At 61.3% G+C, this 18,749-nt stretch overlaps 1 protein-coding gene across 1 annotated transcript; it reads right to left on the minus strand.

Annotated features, from left to right (window-relative positions):
* Positions 1-2,558: 2,558 nt before the first annotated feature.
* RPL29 (ribosomal protein L29) lies at positions 2,559-4,873 on the minus strand. The gene is made up of 4 exons (XM_016133186.2): positions 4,786-4,873; positions 4,332-4,376; positions 3,933-3,997; positions 2,559-3,047 (listed from the first exon to the last, which is right to left on the minus strand). Exons 2-4 carry the CDS (start codon positions 4,366-4,368, stop codon positions 2,658-2,660), a joined length of 492 nt encoding a protein of 163 aa, XP_015988672.2. The 5' UTR covers positions 4,369-4,376; positions 4,786-4,873; the 3' UTR covers positions 2,559-2,657.
* Positions 4,874-18,749: the final 13,876 nt, after the last annotated feature.

Here is an 18,749-nt window from a genome sequence, read left to right on the forward strand (position 1 = left end):
ACCCTTTCTGAGCCTCCCAAGTACCCAGGGTTGGACCACAAATTACATAACCGCCATACTGAGGCCGCTTTTGAGGACCAAGTGTGACCAGAAGCAGTGCTCCATCTGACGCCCTCCACAGGAGGCCTGTCACCACTCCCCTACTGGCTTCACTGGTCCCTCGGAGGACTAAGACTGCAGGCGAAGCGGCTGACCCAGGGGGCCCAGCAGAGAGGGCCCTGCCTCCCAGCACTGACACATGGACCCGGGGAAAAGCCCCGAGGCTGAAAATCAACCTCTATAAGCGGAGGGCAGGGAAAGACCAAAGAGGCAGGCTACTCAGTCTGAGGGCATGGATATGGTCCGTGCGACATGGCAGTGCTGAGGGATTATACAGACCAGGCCAGACAGCCAGGGCACAGGGGCGTGACCTGTTCCAGATATGGGGAACCGCCTCGCATCCTTGTCAGGGGCAGGACAGTGGCTGGTCCAGGGACCAGCACACTGGGCCACGGGGGAGAGGCTGCTCAGGCTGAGCGGGTCACGGGACGCCATCCCCATCTGGCCTGGGCCGAGCTTGCAGGAGCCACAGCATCATGTCATGGAAGTCTCTCCACACTCCGCCCCCGTGACTGGCTCTTACAATCTCACACACCCAGCTCCTTCCTTGAGGTGCCCTAGGCGGTCAGCCAGGGCCTTCCGTAGCAGGGAGGTAGCTGGTTTGGTCTCCAATTACCTGTGCTAGAGACACAGTCACAGCAATACAGACACACGCAAAAAAAAAGTAATAATAATAAAGGCAAATCTAAAGTAGCAATCCATCATGCCTGCCACCCCGGACCTGAACCAGTGTGCTAACAGGTCACCTAGGCTTGGGGTTGGACCACTTAGGGACTTTGAGATTTCATGTGTCAACAAAAAAAGAGCTATTAGCAGTCTCGTCTGGTATAAAAAACAAAACATTCAGTTCAGATGATGGCACAGATGGCACAGGGAGCTGTAACCGGATGCCACAGGAACGGCCCAAGTCTAAGGTCAGAAAGACAGGTATTTAGTACGGACTTGAATTAGGACTTCTGGTTTTCTTCTATGACTGACACTTGTAGCCTGATCTCTGGGGGTAAACGTAGCTGTGGCCTCGGGAATCTGGCCAGGCTGTGTAGGGACAGGTATGCTTCCTGTTGTGAACAGGTAGGGGACAGGCCAGACCAGGACCCCTTTGAACGGCGCATGTACTGGTCCACATACAGCACAGGTCCATGGGTCCCAACTGCATCAGGATGACAGGGCCCCACCAGAGACTGAACGGTCCTCACCTCCAGTGGCCTAAAGTACCCGTCCCAAACCAGCAGCATACCCCACTGCCGATTCCAGTAGTTTCAGTTCCAAGGACAACAGGGTTTGGCGGCCTCGTTATTTGGGGGGGGGGGGGGAGGTTGCCTGTGGTGAGCAGATCCTGCCACTTCTGCTTCTGGGTTAGCCTCCCAGGTCCCTTCCCTCCTGGACATTCACTTTCCCCTCGAACCTTCCCCAGAGCTCGGACCCAGTCTCAAGACTAGCATCCCCCAAATCTTCGCCAAGAGTGCCCGCCGTCCTGTCTTGACGCGGTGTGGGGCTGAGGTCCAGGAGGGCCCTATGCCTACCCCGCCCCCAGGGGAAGCCAGACTCCGCCCCTTCGGGTGGGAGCCGGGCCTCGCAGCCAGGTGGGCGGCGCTTCACGCTCGCCTCATTCCACTGCACTTCCCCCTCCTCCACGACTCTATCTGCCCGGAACATTCCTGAGCTTCCTCAAGCCCATGTTCCAGGTCCCACTGCATTTGGGGCTGACGCCTTAGGCTCGGCCTCGCTGTCACTCTGCTACGATAAACCTTGCTTAACCCCTTCCGCCTTGTGCGTTCCCTCTTCCGCGAACCCAACGCTCAGCATGGATGCTCACACCTGGTACCAGGTCCTGGGGACTCTGCGAAATCATCACTGCTGTGTAAGCAGCTGTCAAGTTCCGCAAACACCGGGTAAACATCACCTGGAGCGTATCCGCTCCCCAAGCAGGTGCTGCGCTCCTCACTTCCAGGGGCCCCTCGGCCCAGGAAGGTCTCCCTCATTTGGCCAGGCCTCCCTGCAGGACACGACGATCCAATCTGCGTGACCCAGCAGCGCGACGTCCCGGAACAGTCCCCTCCATACCCAAGGGCTTCTAGCGCTCAAGGGGGCTGGCACAAGCCAGAGCAGTGGATGCCAGCCAGGTGCACTAGGAACTCCCTAAGCCTGGAACACCTCAAGCCAGATGGAGAATTCTTCAAAAGGGCCCCATTCCCTCTGTGTAAGTTTCAAGGCTTAACATGGTTTTCTGGCATTTCCCCCTTTCCTCGCCAGCCCGCTCAGTCCAGCAAGCTGTGCCCCGGCTTCCCCAGGCCACCAACCATTTATTTACCAAGCTCCTTCCCGTACTCCAGGGAACTACCTCCTCCAACGCCCAACCACACCGTCATCCAGAGAAGGCTGAATTCTTCTCCCACATAAAATGGAGGCGCCGACCCCGTCCAAGCCCCAGCCCCAGCCCTGAGGTCATAGACGCAGGCTGACAGATCCTGCCTCAGGTTTATTTGTACAAACAGCACAGGAGGACAGCAGCCCAGGGTCACACCAGTCCTTCCATCCTCATGTCGGCAGACGGACTTCTACTCTGGAGCTTTTGTGGGGGCCTGGGCACCTTTGGGAGCTGGAGCTTGAGGCTGAGCCTGAGCCTGAGCAGGAGCTGCAGCCTGGGCCTGGGCCTGGGCCTTGGTTTGAGCCTTGGCCTTGGACTTTGGCCGGCAGAGCCTGAGACCTTTGGCAATACGGGCACGGGCACGTTTTCCAAGCTTGGGGTGAGCGATGTAGGCAAGTCGATTGAGCTTGCGGCTACCACCCTTCGGGATCTTGGGCTTGACCTCTTTGGGCTTTACGAGGGCCTTGATAGCCTCAGCACGTGCACTCATGGCCTTGGCGTTGTTGGCTTGCATCTTCTTCAGCCCTTTCTTGTTGTGCTTCTTGGCAAAGCGCATGTTCCTCAGGAACTTGGGGTCTACCTGGAAGGCAGGAAAGGTACAGGCGGTCACCAAGTCATCCAGAGCGGTACCCCGGAGACTATCAGGCTCCAGCAAAGGCCTACTGGGGGCTTAGACAGTGTATCAAGTAACCCTTGAAGGCTAAAGTAAACTATCTGCAAAGAAACACACTACCACCCCAGAAGCCAATATCGCCTTCTGCCATGCAATATAAAAGCGCATCCTCCGGGCTACATGCCCAGAATCTAGTAGAGCTCAAATGAGTGTGGAAGGAAAGAACGAAGACTGCCCCCTCTGCCAGGGTTGCTGGGCTACAGATGCGTCCTGAAACCTCCTCAGGGACATCCCGCCCCCTTAACGGAAGGTATCAATTAAATACTAAATCTAGTACAACATATTCACAGCAAATTACGTAGAATAAGAAACCAAGGATCAGTGACAGGGTTCAGTTCTACTCAGACCCTACAGCCTCAGCCTTCTTAGCTGATCCGTAGCATTCTCCAGTACTGGAAGGAAACTTCGCAAGCCCAGCACCGGATCAGATCAAGGTCCTATGGCTAGTCAAGATGGAACGGAAGGCTCAGAGCGTACGTAGTACGCACAAACAAGACCATTCCTTCCCTTGAAGTGCTCTGGGTGGGCAAGGGAGATGGTCAGACAAACTGCCCTCAGGAGACAGGTTGCACCTGACCATGGTTTACATCCTGGGCTGGAAAAGGCCAAGTAAAGCTTTTTATTATGGGTCTGGTAGGGCCTGAAGTTCAGGCAAAAGGTGGCTGGGTAGAGAAAAAAATCGTAGGCTTTGGCAGGCCTGGTAAGACATAGGACAGTTCATGACGGTGCACAGGCAGATGGTGAAGCTGGAACCAAACAGACACACCTGTGTGTGATTTGGTGCACACTTACCCCCTTAAGAGATTCATATCTTTGTGATCGGGGTTTCTTGATGCCATTTCGGTGCCATTTTCGGGCTTTGGGGGGAAAAAAAAAAGAATTACGACCAAAAAAGAGGTTTCTTCTAAAAATGACCACCCAGCTGGCAAGCTTTGGAGAACCATTACTTCCCAGAGCAGGTAATGAGATCCAGGAAACCCCTTATCACTGAGTGCAGAGGACTGTGGGGCTCTCAGTGGACCCCCCGTGGCTTCTAAACCTATAACCCCAGAAGTAATACTGACTGAAAACAAGTACTAAAAAACAAGCACTACGTCCACACTAGAAATGTGTTTTCCTGCCTTGCCCCAGTATCCTTGAGCCTCGCTAGGGTCTGGGACGTGAGACGGAGGCTGGGCCAGAGGAACTTACACTGGTTGTGCGTGGTGTGGTTCTTGGACTTGGCCATGTCTGCACCTGGAGATCGAAAGTGGAGATCAGTGCTCGGGGTTCTGCGGCGGGGCCTACCTCTGCCGCCCTGATGCGGGAGAACGCGAGGCCAGAAGCCAGAATAAGGCTGCAGCCCAAACGCCTTGCACCTGCGGCCTCTACCCGCCTCGACTCACTCTGCACTAGACGCCAGTCCCCGTAAAATCAGGTTAATAGTACCCCGAAACCAACACCGCCACCGCAAGGTTGCGCTCTATCCGTAAATCGAGTTCTCCCCCTCCCATCCACTCCTCGGGTCCCCACGAGCATCACTCCCGCCCCGCAGCCTCCGCGCCCCACAGCCAAGTAGCCAGTCTCCCCGGCCGGCCCGGTGCTTGCGCCCCGCCGCCGTCCGCGCCTCGCGGATGGCTTCGGATGCCGCGCGGCCGGTACTCACCGAATCCCGCGGCTCCCGAAAGGCCTGGGACCGGAAGAGAAAGAGGAAGGCCGCGGTGCAGCACGGGAAATAGGGTCGTCAAGGCCGGAAGGTACTACTGGAAAAGCTTCCCCCGGAGCCGAGAAGAATAGTTCCTAAGGCCGGGAGAGCGCAAGGCAGGCGGGCAGGCGGTGCCACGAGCCGGGCTCCGCCCCTTCCGGTCTTACCTTTCCTTTCTCCTCCTCCTGGGCTGGGTCTTGGGCCCAGGTCTCATTAGAGTCCTGAAGGCGAAGGGAATCCTTGAGGGTTGTGCTAGGCAGAGTGACAGATTTCTATTCTTAAAAAATACCCCTGGCTACTGCGTGGAGTTTTCTGTCGGGATGGAGGAGAAGAGGGCCGTGAGGACGCCAGTGCTGGACACAGTTGGGGAGGGATGGCACCTGACCAGGGTGGGGGCGGTAGGGAAGGAGAGCAGGGGAAAAGGAAAGAGAGTAGACTGGGCTTGGAATGCAGGGATGAGGGAGAGGAAGGAGGCCAAGGTGGCCCTTACGTTTTTGGCTTGAACATCTGGATGAATTGTGGTTGCTGTTTACCGAAATGGGGGAGATTGGGAGAGAGCCTAGTTTTGTTGCTTTGCCTTCGGGGGACCACTGATCCAGATGTTTCTTTTTAGACTCATTTAATGTGACATGCTTCTTGGACATTCAAAATGAATGAGCATTGGGTCCTAACTACTCTCTTGCCCTCTTCACCTCTTACCCCTGCAGTTCATTGTCCACATATCTTTGTGGCCTGAGGGCGCTTTTTAAGATAAAAATCAGATCTTGTCATTTAAAGTCTGCAAGGACTTCCTCTTGCATTGGAGATAAATTCCTTTCCTTCCTTAACCCTGACAACCCTCTCCTTATGGTTCGCTTCTTTCCAAGCCCATGGACTTTTTTCTTGCCAAGCACAAATGCTTGCTCCTGTGTAAGGACTTTGTACTTGTTATCCTGTCCACCTGGACCACCTTCTCCCTGCTCCTTGGATGGCGTGCTTTCTTGGAGAGGCCTCCCTAGACTGCCCTATCTAAAATAGAGACCCTCTACCCTTAATCCCCAGTCTCTGTGTCCTCTCAATCTGTTTGCCGCTCTCATAGAACTTTCCAAGATTATGATCTTTCTCTGCTTGTGTATATGTCCATTGGCATAAGCATCATGTTTGGGACTGGCTTGGCAGTGTTCATTTTCCCATTGCCTAGCACAGCACTTGATGTAGGACAGGAGCTTAACAAACACCTGTGGAATGGACATTCCTTGGTTAGGCAGGTTCTCAGAATGACCGAAGCATGTTGCACAGAGTTTGGGAGTGAGGGGGAAGAAGGATGTGTAGGCAGGATCTGCAGATAACTCCTTATCGAGCATTCCTGAAAAGGGGGAGAGGACTCTGGCAGGTGTGAGTTAGGAGAATGAAGGGCAGGCTCAGATGCTGATGGAGTGACCTAGTGCCAACAAAGAAATAGTTAAGGCAAAGGAGGAAGGTGTCTGCAGGAGCAGAGTCCTTGAGAAGTGTTGAGAACAGGTGGAGGAGCTGGTGGGCAGAGGCGGGGAATGCAGGAGGCGGGGTGGGGAGGTGGCACGATGCCTGCCGGGGAGTCAGGTTCTCAGGCTGGGACAGAGCGGCAAAGGTTTGACTGCTGCATCCTTGGGAAAGAGAAGCCAGCGGGGGGGGTGGGGGTTGTGAGGATTTTAAAGGGATTAGGCTGCCCCCTTTGTGGCCGGCCTGCCAGCGGGGTTGTAGCTCCCACAGCTCCTAAAAAGTGAGCAGTGACACCTGCTTAGGACTCGGTCTTGCCAGGCTATTATGACAGTGCCAGAGCAGGCAGAGGGCCATAGTCTTGACAGGGAAGGCAGGGTCAAAGACAGCTGTACGTGAGGGATAGCTTGCTCGCTCAAGTGCACGTGCTTCCTCCCTCCCTCCTTCCCTCAGCTCGCTCTCCCCTTCCCTTCTCTTCCCCTCTTCGTAGATGGAACTTCATTATGCAAGCTCTCCTGTAACCTGATTTCATTCATTCAGTCATAATTTGTGGACATCTTTTCCTGTTCATGAAAATCCTTTGTAATCCTACTTTATTTTACTTATTTAAAAACATTATTCTCAGAAGAGTTCAGTAAACAGCACCAGATGTCCAAGGAGTCTGACACAGAAAAAGGTGAGGACCTTAACCCTTCTAGAGTTGACACACTCCCACCCTCTGTGAGCGATCAGCTCTTACCCATCTCAAGGACACAGGGAGGCCATCTTCTGTGGTCTAACCTTGGACAGAGCCACTAGCTGGACCCAGCAGAGCATCTTCCGCCTCAGGCACAAGACAGAGGAAGACATGAGGCCTCAATGAGCTGGGCGGGGTTGAGTGTGATCCTCCCGAGCCATGTGGCCTGCAGTGGCCTTGTCCAGACCACAGCCCCAGTGGGATCCATGCCTGGCGCAGTCCCGGGTGCGTGTGGGGACCTGATGAACATTTGAGGAATTAAATGTACACATTTCAGAAATCCAGGCAGAAAGCAGGGTCAGGAGGCAAGAGGCCAGCCAGCCTGCAGGGAGTTCATAGAGATAAGGGTCAGCACTTCTGCTGGGCCAGTTCTTTGCTCTCTCAGCCTCAGCTCTGAGTGTAACCTGGGGACAGAAACCGCAATGGCCTCGCAGTGTGAAATTGGGTAATTTGAGTAAAGCGCTAAACACCTTGCTGAGTGCAGGCAGGTGCTCACTGTCTTCCGTCCCAGCTTTTTCTTTTCCTTCTCCCGCCATGCCTTCTCTCTGCAAGGCCTGGGGAGGGAGTCAGGGCTTATGGAAAGAATGTGTCAGTGGCAAGTGAGTGCTAAACACGGCAGGATGTGAGGGAAGGCCAGGACGGAGGGAGGTGACAGCTCTCGGTGCTGGGTCCCCTCAGTCCTGAGGTTCCAGAGAGACAGGGACCACCAGGGTGCCCTGATGAGAGAGGCCGGGAGTGGGTTGTCAGAACCAGGATGTTTTCTCTGTGGGCGAGAAGAACGCAGAGGTAGAGAGGAGGGATCCCTAAGCACTGGGTCTTTGCATCTGCTCAGAAATTCCCCAGCGAGAGGCCGCCTGGTTCTGGGTCGCCCCAGAGGGCAGAGCTGTGATGGAGGGAGGCAAAACCCAGCTCCCCATACGAGGGTCATTTCTGCAATTTCCTCCAAACCATGGACCCCTCCCAGAGACAGCAGGCGCCCCGATTCAGAGTGTGCACGCGGTCGCCAAATTTCCAGGAATGGAGGGTGAGAAAGGGGTGGGCAGTTGGAAGATAAGCTCTTAAGTTCACATTCCTTGGACAGTCTGGGACTCGGAGCTCCGGAGGAAAGGCTGCGGGCAGCGCGCGGTGCCGGGCTGGGGGTCGGGGCAGAGGCTTGGAGACACCGCCCTTGGGCGGGCCTCACAGCCCAGGCGTCTGTCCTTCCGCGGGGTTCCAGGAGCGGCGGCGGCCCGCACGGGGGCAGCATGGGACCGCAGACGGAGCGGGGCGGCTGCAGCGGCTCCTCCGCGGGAAGCCCTCGGCCCTCCCAGACCTCGCGTCTCCCACTTCTCAGCTTCTCGGCCCGCCCCGCCCCACCCCACACCTATGGATCCAGGCCTGTCTGCCCCTTCTCGGCAGCTTCTCTGGGGTAGGCTGGGTCTCCCCTGGCTCCAAGCTCCTGGTAACAGTGGTGGTGGTGAGGGGCGTCTTCCCCCAGAGAGGGTTCAGGGCGAAGGCAGTGGCGCCTGTGGGCACCCCTGGGTGCAGCCTCTGCTGGGCCAGCTCCCAGTCCTGGGGGCCAGGCCTGTTGAGGTTTAGATGAACAGGTTTTGACATCAGAGACGGGTTCAAATTCTGACTGCCACTCACCGGCAGAGGGACCTCACCTCTCTGGCCTTGGTCTCGTTTGTCACAGTGGAGGGAGAGTCGTGCCCAGCGCTGAGTGGCGGGAAGCCCTTTGGAGCTGGGCTGTGCACCCAGGGAGCACACAGCAGCCTCGGGGGGCAGTGGGGTTCTCGTCGCCCTGCTTCACAGGCGAGGAGACAGAGGCCTTGGGCACGACTTGCTAGAGGTCCCACGGCCCAGAGCAGTGACAATGGTCCAGATGCCACTAGGACCCAGAGGCGCGTAGGCCGCCGTGTGCCCAGTGAGGTCGCTGAGGGAGCCCTGTGACACTAAGCACCAGGTGACCACGGAGGAACCCTGGCCTTAACGGCCAACGGATGCCCGGCGCGGGGGCGTCCTCTGTGCTGGCCCCTGCCTCTGAAGGGAGGGACAGAGTCGGTGGGGGCATGAGGGTGCCGGACAGGGGACAGGGCAGGACTGCACGCTGAGTGGCTCCTCCGCTCTGAGGTGAAAAGCACCAAGGGCTAAGGAGACTCCTTTCTCGCAGACGGCATCTGCAAAGGAAGAATGGAGCTGCGGGTCGGGAGGGGCCCTTTCCTCTCCAGCCCAGCGGCCCCCGCGGCCCCTCCAGCCCCCCTCCTTCAGCCCGCTCTGCCTGGACGCCCCTCTCACCTGCATCCGCCCACGCTCCCAGCCCAGGCTATCACCTCGCTGAGCTTTCCAGTCGCCCTCTCTCCCTGGAGACCCGGGGGGCTGGCAGAGCAGAGAAAACCAGCACTGGGCCAGGGGCCTTGACGACCCTCTGGTGCCCTCGCCAGATGGGTGGGGAAACTGAGGCCCGGACTGGAGAAGGGGCTTCCCAAGCGCACTGGAGCATGTGGCAAATTCAGGGGGAACCAGGAAGGTCGGAGCCAGGGGGTCCTCACTGTTGAGCTGAAGGACGGGCAATGAGGGTCGGGGGAAGGCCACACCTGACAGCGGAAGGGGTCCAGCGAAGGCTCTTGGCCTGCCCTTGCCTGCTCCCCATTTCCCGCCCCCCATCAGCCCCCCGTGCAGACACAAGGGACGTCACGAAGAGCAGAAAGGAGCTGGGGGTCTGAGGGGGGGGCACAGTCAGGAGGGCTGGGGACTCCCAAGGACCCCTCAAGTGCCCCCTGAGCAAAAAGGGCTGTCGCCACAAGCTGCGGGTTTTGACCCAAGCACTGCCCTTTTCCAAGCTGTGGGCCACTGGGCATATCACCCAATTCCCAGGGGTACCCTCCCTCCCCCTTCACCCCTGACCCCATGCAACACAGGTCAGCCACCCAAGCTGGGGTAGAGTCTCCTGATGCAGCTGATGGAAAGGGTGACCCCTGGCCCCACCTGGGAGATGTGTGGAGAGGCCCTGCGAGGCCCTGAGCTCACAATCTATTGTCTATCGAGCCAGGGGTACTGCCGTGACCGCCTGGAGCACCTGCTGTGTGCGGAGCCTGGGGCACTGGGAGGGGAGGCAGCTGCCGGCACAACCCCCCCAGATGCAGAACAGAGGAGGATCCAGCCAGGCCAGAAGCCTCTGGGGGTGGGGAGAGGGCCTGGGAAGCCTTCCTGGAAGAGGAGGCATGCAGCAGGCGGCGTAAGATCAGGCAGAGGCGGGGAGGGGATGGGGAGCGCACAGTGTGCTGGAGGGGCAGAGGCCAGCATTTGCTCCCCACGTCTCTCTGGCACCGGACCCCAGCTGACTGTCACTGCACCCCCAGAGCCCCAGAGGCCTGGCCGGCAGTGAGCGTCCTTCCCAGCCCTCGGCCGTAAGTCCAGAGGTCCGGCGGAGAAGGGGCGCCCTGCTCGGGCCTGGAGCCGGGAGCTCAGCATCGGTCAGTGCTGGTCCTCGCCACACCCTCAAAGTGGCTTCCCTTGTTCATCCCATGTTGCAGATGGGGACACTGAGGCTCAGAAAGGTGGAGTGATTTGCCCAGGGTCGCCCGGCTTCTTCTCCTTTGCCGAGGCCACTTCCAGAAGCCTCTTCTGGAAGCTTGTGCCTGAAAGCTTCAAAGCCGTGCCAGGAAGAGGAGGAGGGCCCCTCCGATGGCGTGCCCTCTGGCATCCGCGGCCGGTGGCGGGTGGCGGGTGGCGGGTGCAGAGGCCGCGGGCCTACCTCACCCCGCCGAGTCCGCCCCGCCAAGTCCGCCCGCCCTCGTTCATTTGCTGCTTGCCACATTCTCTGGCACTGACAGGCCACCGCTGGTGAAGGCTGGAGGGCAAGGGCCATCGTACCTTGACACCGAGCAGCTGGGTGCCCGCCAGCCAACACTCAGCCGCCCGGTGGCTGGACGTCCCCACCTGTGAGGCGGCGGCGGCGAAGCCCCAGAGAGCCACTCATGCCGAGCACTCACCCGGGCCCAGCCCACAGCCTCTGTCCCCCGCAGCAGCCCTCCTGGGACGAGGCCTGAGCCAGTGGGAAGGCCAGGCAGGCAACATAGGGTCCTTCTCCATCCCCGCCCAAATTTCCCCGGGAGAAAAAGGCTGCCTGCGCCCAAGGCGACCTCCCCAGAGGGGACGAAGGAGTGGGGCGCCCAGGGATGCCCTCCTCACGACTGGCAGGGGCGGCGGCGGCAGCGCCGGGGGCGGGGGCCCGAGGAGCAGCTGCTGCGTGTGGCGGCCAGGGCCCCGCGGGGACCCCGGCCACTCCTAACTGCTCAGCCCCAGCAGCAGGGGCCAGCTGTTGAGGAGCCTGGGGCCTGGCTCAGTGTCTCGGGCCGGCGGCCCGCCTGGCACAGAGCCCTGGCAGCGGGGTTTTAATCGATCACTTCCCCGCCCCGCCCCCCCAGCAGCTCCTGCAGGAGCGGGGGCGGCTTCCCCTCCACTGGCGGCTCCTGGAGGAGGGGCCTGGCCAAAAATAACTGGAAGCTCTGTGCTCCCGCCCTGGCGCGGGCGGCCTGCCGGGGCTGCGGGGGCGTGAGCCCGGAGGGGGGAGGCTGCGGCAGAGAAGGGGGTTCCCTGAGAGGAGATGGTGGGGGAAGGGGTGCCGGAGGCGGAAGAGGGGGTGACTCTTTCTCACCCACTTCTTCCCAGGCCTGTTCAAAGCACAGCGCTTCCCGGGGAGAGCTGGGGTGCAGGCGGCGCCGACTCTGGGCCTGTGTCGTGGAGGGGCGCCCGGCTGCGGTGGTGGCAGCGGAGCGGGGTCCTTCCGGCACAAAGTCGGCGTTCGGATCCCCCCTCCCGGCCCCTCGGCCCCTCGCACACACTCAGGAGCCCCCTCCACAGCCTCCGGCCCAGCGCTGTGCGCAGGGCTATGAGCAGGGCGGGTCCGGGCTCCCGTTCCTCTGTCGCCCTTCCCTGCCGCGACCCTGACCCCAAGCCCCACTCCTCACCCCAAAACTAGGCAAGGCTGCAGAATTAAGCGCTCGACTCCTGGGCGCACCGGGAACTCTCCCAAACCCACCTCCGCCCGCTGTCTGGGGAGCCGGCCGCAGCTCCCTGTCGCCCCCTTGGTACGAGGCTGCGAGGGCCCATCCTGCGCCCGCCCCTCGGAGCAGGGCGGGGGCTGTGTCGGGGTCCAGGAGGCCCTGAGCCAGGCAGGACCTGGAGTCCTCAGTACCGAGGGGGGCTGGTCAGGGAGGGTAGGAGCTCGGGGTGCTCGTGGGAGGGTGAGAGGTAGCCGCGGCGCCCCGGCGCGAGGCTGGGCTCCGGTCGTGCTGTAGGCCGCTGGCCCTGGGCTTAGGGACAGTGACTCGCTGGGGCCGCCCTCACCGCCACCCCCGCGTCCGCGCCTCAGGGCCGGACACAGAGAGGGAGCGCGCACGGGGCTCTCGGTGGCGTCTGTGAGGGCACCCTCAGGTCACCCCCGCTCTGCACGCGGGGGAAGGAGAAGCGACTCCCCCGAGGTCACAGGCGCGGCTCGTGTGTGATGCGCCGGACCTTTGAACCCAGACTGTCCAGCCACAGAGTCTGTTTTCCACGTCACCCTGTTTTGACCGGAGGGCCTGGGGCCAGCACTTCTGAGGGCGACTCACAGTGGGGTGCACAGGCAGGGGTCCAGACAGGAGCAGCTGAGTCCTTCCGGGGCCCCGGCGCTGCGCTGACCCCCACCCCAGGGCCGGCTCTCTGGGCGCCAGCGAGCCTGGAGGCGCCAGCGTGTGCGGGGGGGGGGGGGGGGGGAGGGAGCGTGAACTCACGGGATGGGAACCAGACAGTGATGACGAGGATGTCAGCCCCCGTCCCCCGCGGGGTGGGGGGAGGGTGTCGTTAGCAGCACCGTCCCTAAGAGCAGCGACTGAGAAGTCCGCTACAGCCCCAGCGCGGGTGGCCGAACCCTAAGCCCTGACGTGTGGCGGACCGCGGGGGCGGCCTTCAGTCCAGAGCCTTTCGCGCCCCCTCCCAGCGCAGCGGAGGATGCCGTCCGAGGCGCTGGTCTGTGCGCGACGGAACCTTGAGCGACACGGGTTCCCACTGCGTGGGTCCCTGAACGCGGTGTGCCCTTGTCGGCGGATCCTCCGCGGCCCTGGGTTTCGCACGGCGGGTCCGCCCATGGCCAGGAACCTGCAGATGCCGAGGCCGAGGCCGGCTGCGCGCGTCGCTCCGGCCGGCTTATATGAGGGACTGGAGCGCGCGGACACGGGCTGAGGAGGGGGCGGGCGCTGGAGTCCATCCCTCCCCAGCTGCTGAGGGCCAACTGTAGTTAAGTTTTTGGGGAGTCAGAAGCGGTGTGTAGATTTTGCACTGCATGGAGTGTGGCGCCTCTAACCTCTGTGTTATCTGAGGCCCGACTGTGTTTAGAAAACACCGAGAAGAGATTCGGGGTACACTGGTCTGGCAGAGTTGAGAGTTGGGGAGGGGTGGCAGGCTCGGGGAGACCCACCACCAAACTCCCGCCGAGGGGCGCGGCCCAGGCCGGGGCAACACGGGTCGTGGCCCCCCAGGGCAAACTTCCTTCCTGTTCTCGTGTCGCATAGTGGGTCAGCAACGTGCATTACATTATCATTCACTGTCACTCACAGATATCCTTTTATATTCATCAAATATTATATTGAAACAGATAAATGATGAGTAAACAAAGTTAATTGACCCCCCCCAAAAAATCGACCCCACCCAAGCGGGCGAGCTCAGGATGCCACTGGTGCCCTCTCCGTCCATCCAGAAGGAGCCCCAACCCCGCCCCTGGCTCCCCTCCATCCTCCAGTCCCAGCTGAATGTCCCACACTGTTCCCTCACTCATTAGTAGGCGAGGGCCACATTTGGCTTGGTGTGCCGGGTCGGTGGGTGGGGCAGGGTGCCTGACCTCTGAGAGAGTCTGAGCCACTCGGGGAGATGCAATGCAAGGCAGAGCCGTGCGGGGCTGGGGAAGGTCCCTCCGCGGGGCTGCGGCACCTGAGTAGAGGTAGGGGACGCAGAGGACGGACAGGAGCTAAAAGGTCTGCTGTGCCTCAAGCGCCTCGTCCCCCCTCGGGGGCCTCCGTCTGCCATTCGTCCACTCGCAAACACCCATTCATCCACCCGTCCGTACACCTACACATCCATCCGGCCACCTGTCCGCCCATGGGAGGCAGAATAACAGCCTCCCGACGAAGCCTACGTTCTAATCTCCAGAACCTGCACATATGTTACCTCGCGGGGCAAAGAGGAATTAAGGTTGCAGATGAAATTACGGCTGCTAATCAGCTTATCTTAAAATAGGGAGATGATCTCGGATGATCTGCGTGGGCTTAACGTGATCGTGAGGGTCTTTAAGAATCATCCTGGCGTTGCTGGCTCTGAAGGCAAAGGAATGAACCGCAGGAACCGGGCAGCCTTGAGAAGCTGGACGGGGGGCAAAGCGGAGCGTCCTCCAGAGTCTCCGGGCCCGGAACCCCAGGCCGGCGCCGTCCGTGGGCTGACCTGTGACCAGTGGGCCCCTCTGCCTCCCACGCGCCAGGCGCACGGCATGGGCCTGCTGGGCGAGGCCGCCGCCCGGGTCAGAATCGCCACTGGAAGACCAGGGAGGGCGCCTCTCTGAGGTCCACTCCTGCCATCCGGCTGGGTGACCTCGGCTCAGCCTCTGGACCTCTCTGGACTGGGAGTGTCCCTCTTAGCCGAGGGCGTCTTTCCCAAGCCCCCCAGGAAAATGAGAGAAGACACTTTCGATCCCAGCTCAGAAACCAGGACAGGAAAGAGGGAGAGGCCGGCCCACGCACATTCTGCAGGCCGGCTTGGCACGACCAAGGGTGTTCGCGGGAAGAGTCCCACACCCCCGGGTCAGCCTCTCTCCCCAGGACCTGCCTGCGGAGGCGGCGGCCAGCACTTCCAGGCAGAGGGACAGCGCATCTGCCTCGCGCGACCTCGCCGAGCCTCACTCTAGACCCTGCTGCGTGCATCCCGGCTCCCCTGCTCATCCCTCCTGGGGCAAGGCTGACCCTCGCACATGCTGCCTGGAACAGCATACCCCCACCTGGCTCAGCCTAAAGGCCATCGCCTCTGGGAGGCCTTCCAGGACTACCCAGCCAAGCCAGGTCCTCTCTGCACCTCCACCAACACAGCGGGCCGCAGCCGGGGCGGGCTTCGTTTGGGTCCATCTCCCCTGAGTGGGGGGACTCCCTAGGGCCAGGCCTGGGCCCGCGGTATCCTCTGAGCTGGGCCAAGGCCCACGGGAGACTTCTCAGCTCCCTCTTCTCTGCCATTTCTATTCCTGGATACAGTTCAGGAAACTTTCCCTGGAGAAGCTGGGCAGAAGGGGGAGGTCAGCCACTGAACCAACCTCCACGCCTCTTGGACCCCTTTCTGGGCCTTTGCCCCTCCCCCAGCGGCCCCCCATCTTCCCCGAGGGCTTCTAGGGCTCCAGGCGTCCCTATCTTCTCTTCCTGAGCTGCCTGACACAGGAGACAGTGGGTGGGAAGGGTCCGGTATTGGGGTGGGGCGGGGAGGGGGGTGCTTCAGGGGAGAATCCCTGAGAGACACTCCCACTGGACTCCCTGTGTCCTCAGCCTGTGACAGATGCAGGGTGCGGGCTGGAGAGATGGCGGCGGCTGGCCCTCTGTCCAAATCCAGGTCACTCCTGGTCTGCTCAGCAGCCGTCGGTAATTAGGGGCCAGCAGGACGTGGGCAGCGGGTGGCAGGGGGCCTCATTGTCTGATTTTTCAGGTAATTAACGGGAGGCTGTCTGGCCTGTCCCCACGGGGCCCAGCACCCTCCACCCCATGCCCTGGGCAGCCCCCGCTGCCTAACGAGGCCAATCACTGAGTGGCGCCCCAGCCTCGTTAGCCACCTGGAAGGAAAGGTCGGTGGGAATGGCACCTGGGGTGGAGGCTCGGCCACCCGCCCCCAAGGTCGGGGTGGGGATTGCTGGCCGCAGGTCCATGCTGCTGCCTGTCGAGGGGTGGCCTGCCACACATCTGGGACCTCCCTTCTTTCCTCTCCCCTTAGGACAGCGGCTTCAGGTCAAGCTCTCCCCCGGTTACTCCCCAGCTGCATGGCCGTGGGCATGTCACTTTCCCTGTCTGACCCTCTGTGTCCTGGATCAGAGATGACGGATGGCTGCTAGGTGCCAGCGCTGTCCGTCACCAGTGCCCAGTGGCCCAGCATGTCCGGAGCCCACTCTGCAGGGCCCCTGGGATTGGCCCCAAGGGACCTCAGCAGCTGGGCCGAGAACCTGGGAGGGGTCAGTAGAGGCGGTCAGGTGCGGGCAGCGTGTCTAGGAGCAGCTGGACTCTTTCCAGACACTGAGCTTAGTGCACGTGGGAAAGCAGGGAACCCCCCGGGAAGCGGGGGGCTTTGGGGATTGTGATGGAGCTGGAAGGCCGCCCCCCCCCCCGCCTGGATGCTCCGGGTCACCCTGGAGAAAGCCCGCAGGCACGTGCCAGCGCCCAAGCCTGCCGTCCACGGCAGGACTCCATCCTTTCCTGGTCAGCCCACGCCACCCTTGGCCCAGGAAATCGAAGGGGCACTGAGCCTGCAGACGTCGAGCTCTTCTGGCTTCTGTGGTTCCTCCGTTTTAAGAATTCTGTGACCTAATTCCGTGCTGACAAATTGCGTGCTGTTCCCCACCGCCCGTAACCATCAGCTAATGCTACTTTTGGTCCTACTGCCATCCTCGAATCTAGGTCAAGGGTTTCCAAATTGTGTCCCCCAGAGCACTGGTGTAGGAGCAGACAGGGGAGGCCCCTGACCCCCCGGCCGGAGCAGCTGGACTTTGATCTCTGATAAAATGTTAGCAGCTGCCGCTTCGCGAGCCTCGCGGTGCCCGGCGTGCACAGCACTCTGCCTCCACAGTTGCATTCTGTCCTCATAAAACCCCAAGAGGAAGGTGGCATCACATGGGGATTTCCAGTGAGGATGCTGAGACTATTGGAGGCTGAGGCTGAGCAGCGTGCCCTGGGTCTCACGGCGTGCGGGAAGGCGAGCCGGGACTCGGGCCCAGGGTCCGCTCCGAGCCACCGGGAATATGGGTTCTACAGCCGGAAGGAAAGCGAGGTGCAGGGGTTCAGGGGAACACCATATTTATCACGATTGTCTCCTCCAGGCTGGGTGTGTGGGCACGCCCGCCTCTCTGCCCCGGGGATCACGGTCCCAGCCCCAGGCTACCGAGCACCTCTGCATCCCACCATGGGGCATCTGTGTGCTCGAAGGCCCATCTCTCAGTCTGGGCTTCCCTTCCCTCTGCTGTGGACGCTGCTTCCCCTGCGGTCCAGACCAGCTAGGTCCAGCCCAGAGACGGCCTGTGTTTCCAGCCTCTGCTCGTCAAGGTCGTGAATCACCTGGTGTGAGGAGCTCCCTGTGTCAGCTGCTTCCAAACTCAGGGTGGGGGTGGCCAAGTGGGTGCGAGGGGCACACGGGTTCTTCTCAGGCTGAGAAGCCGGGAGCTGGGAGCCAGGAGCTCGGGCGCGGAAGGTTCAGGCATGGAAGTGGGGACTAGTCCTCGCTAGGCCTGCGCCGGCTGCGGGCTCAGCCTGGTGTAGCAGGTGGCGGCCGGTGGCCCAGATTCAACGTGGGCCTAAGGCCTGAGCTGAGGTTGGAGATCAGAGGGTTGGGCTTCATTCAGTCTGGCCCAGCGGGTAGAGGTCCTGGCATGGCTTGGAGTCAGGGGTCCGAGGGCAGGGCCCATTGTTCTGACCTGATTAGGATGGAAACCCCGGACTCAGTTGGGGCGGGCCCCGGGGTGGGGGTAGATGAGCCGACTCGGGGAGGGTGAGTGGTCGAGGCAGGGGGCGAGAAGCCTGGCAGGGACTCGAGTCCCTTCCTCGTCGGTGGCACGGTGTGGAGTGAGGTGTGGGGCTCAGGGGCGGAACCCCGCCAAGGCTCCAGGTCCCGCTGAGAGGTGGCCGAGCAGCCCACGCAGGCCTCAGCTGCCCCACCGAGCAGAGTGCAGCCTGTCAGGGCTCTATTCTGCCCCCGGGTGTTCCCGCCTCTTCTCCTTTCTGGGCCCAGCACGAGCAGATATGTGGGGACAAGCCCACGGAGCAGCCAGTGGGGGAGCTGGGGGCAGAGCCGGCCCGCAGGAATGAGAGGCCAGCAGACGGAGGAGCGGGGTCCGGGGAGGCAGCCTCATCACAAGCCTCTCTGTTCTCGTCTCCCACAGGGTCTGGTCACGGACCAGCCTCAGGCCGGTCACCCAGCACTGGAGCCCTGACCCCAGGGTCCCCCCCTCCCCGGGGGCCACAGCGAGCTTCAACCAAGGCGGGATGCAGGCGCGTGCGAGGGGTCGGGGGCTGCACGGGGTTGCGGGAAGGCCTGGAGCGGTGGGGGCCAGCAGAGGCCGCGGGCACGCGAGGGCAGCCCTGCCCGCCCGGGCCGCGAGGCCTCCAGGGTTTGGCTGTGAAAACCCAGGTCACCTCCTCCAGCTGAGCTATTAATACCCAGCGACGACCCACTCACCCTTGCTGGGAGGACGCCGAGTTCCTCCGGGGCTAAAAGTGGTGCGGCGTGGGGGCGGGCCTGGCATTCTCCCTCTCTTCTTGTTGGAGGTGCTGCCCGCCAAAGGCCGGGCCGGCCTGGAGGGCGGCCGGGGCCAGGGTGGCAGTCCAGAGGGTGGCTGAGCCCTGGGGGTGGCCTGGGTAGTCTAGGTCGAACTGGAAGGCACTCGGCCAGTCCAATCCCCATTGCTCAGAGCCCAGCGAGGAGAGGGTCTTGCTGGCGCTCCCGCCAGGAGGGGACCCCCACCTGCCTCTCCTGGCCCTGGCCTCTA

The sequence above is a fragment of the Rousettus aegyptiacus genome, unplaced genomic scaffold (genome assembly GCF_014176215.1).
Source record: "Rousettus aegyptiacus isolate mRouAeg1 unplaced genomic scaffold, mRouAeg1.p scaffold_m13_p_4, whole genome shotgun sequence".
Lineage (NCBI taxonomy): Eukaryota > Metazoa > Chordata > Mammalia > Chiroptera > Pteropodidae > Rousettus > Rousettus aegyptiacus.

Coding starts and splice junctions, on each gene's coding strand:
- RPL29 (XM_016133186.2), bottom strand. CDS start 4,368: ATGGCCAAGTCCAAGAACCACACCACGCACAACCAGT. Junction 3,998..4,331: donor CCACACCACGCACAACCAGT/GTAAGTTCCTCT, acceptor TTCCCCCCAAAG/CCCGAAAATGGCACCGAAAT. Junction 3,048..3,932: donor GATATGAATCTCTTAAGGGG/GTAAGTGTGCAC, acceptor CCTGCCTTCCAG/GTAGACCCCAAGTTCCTGAG.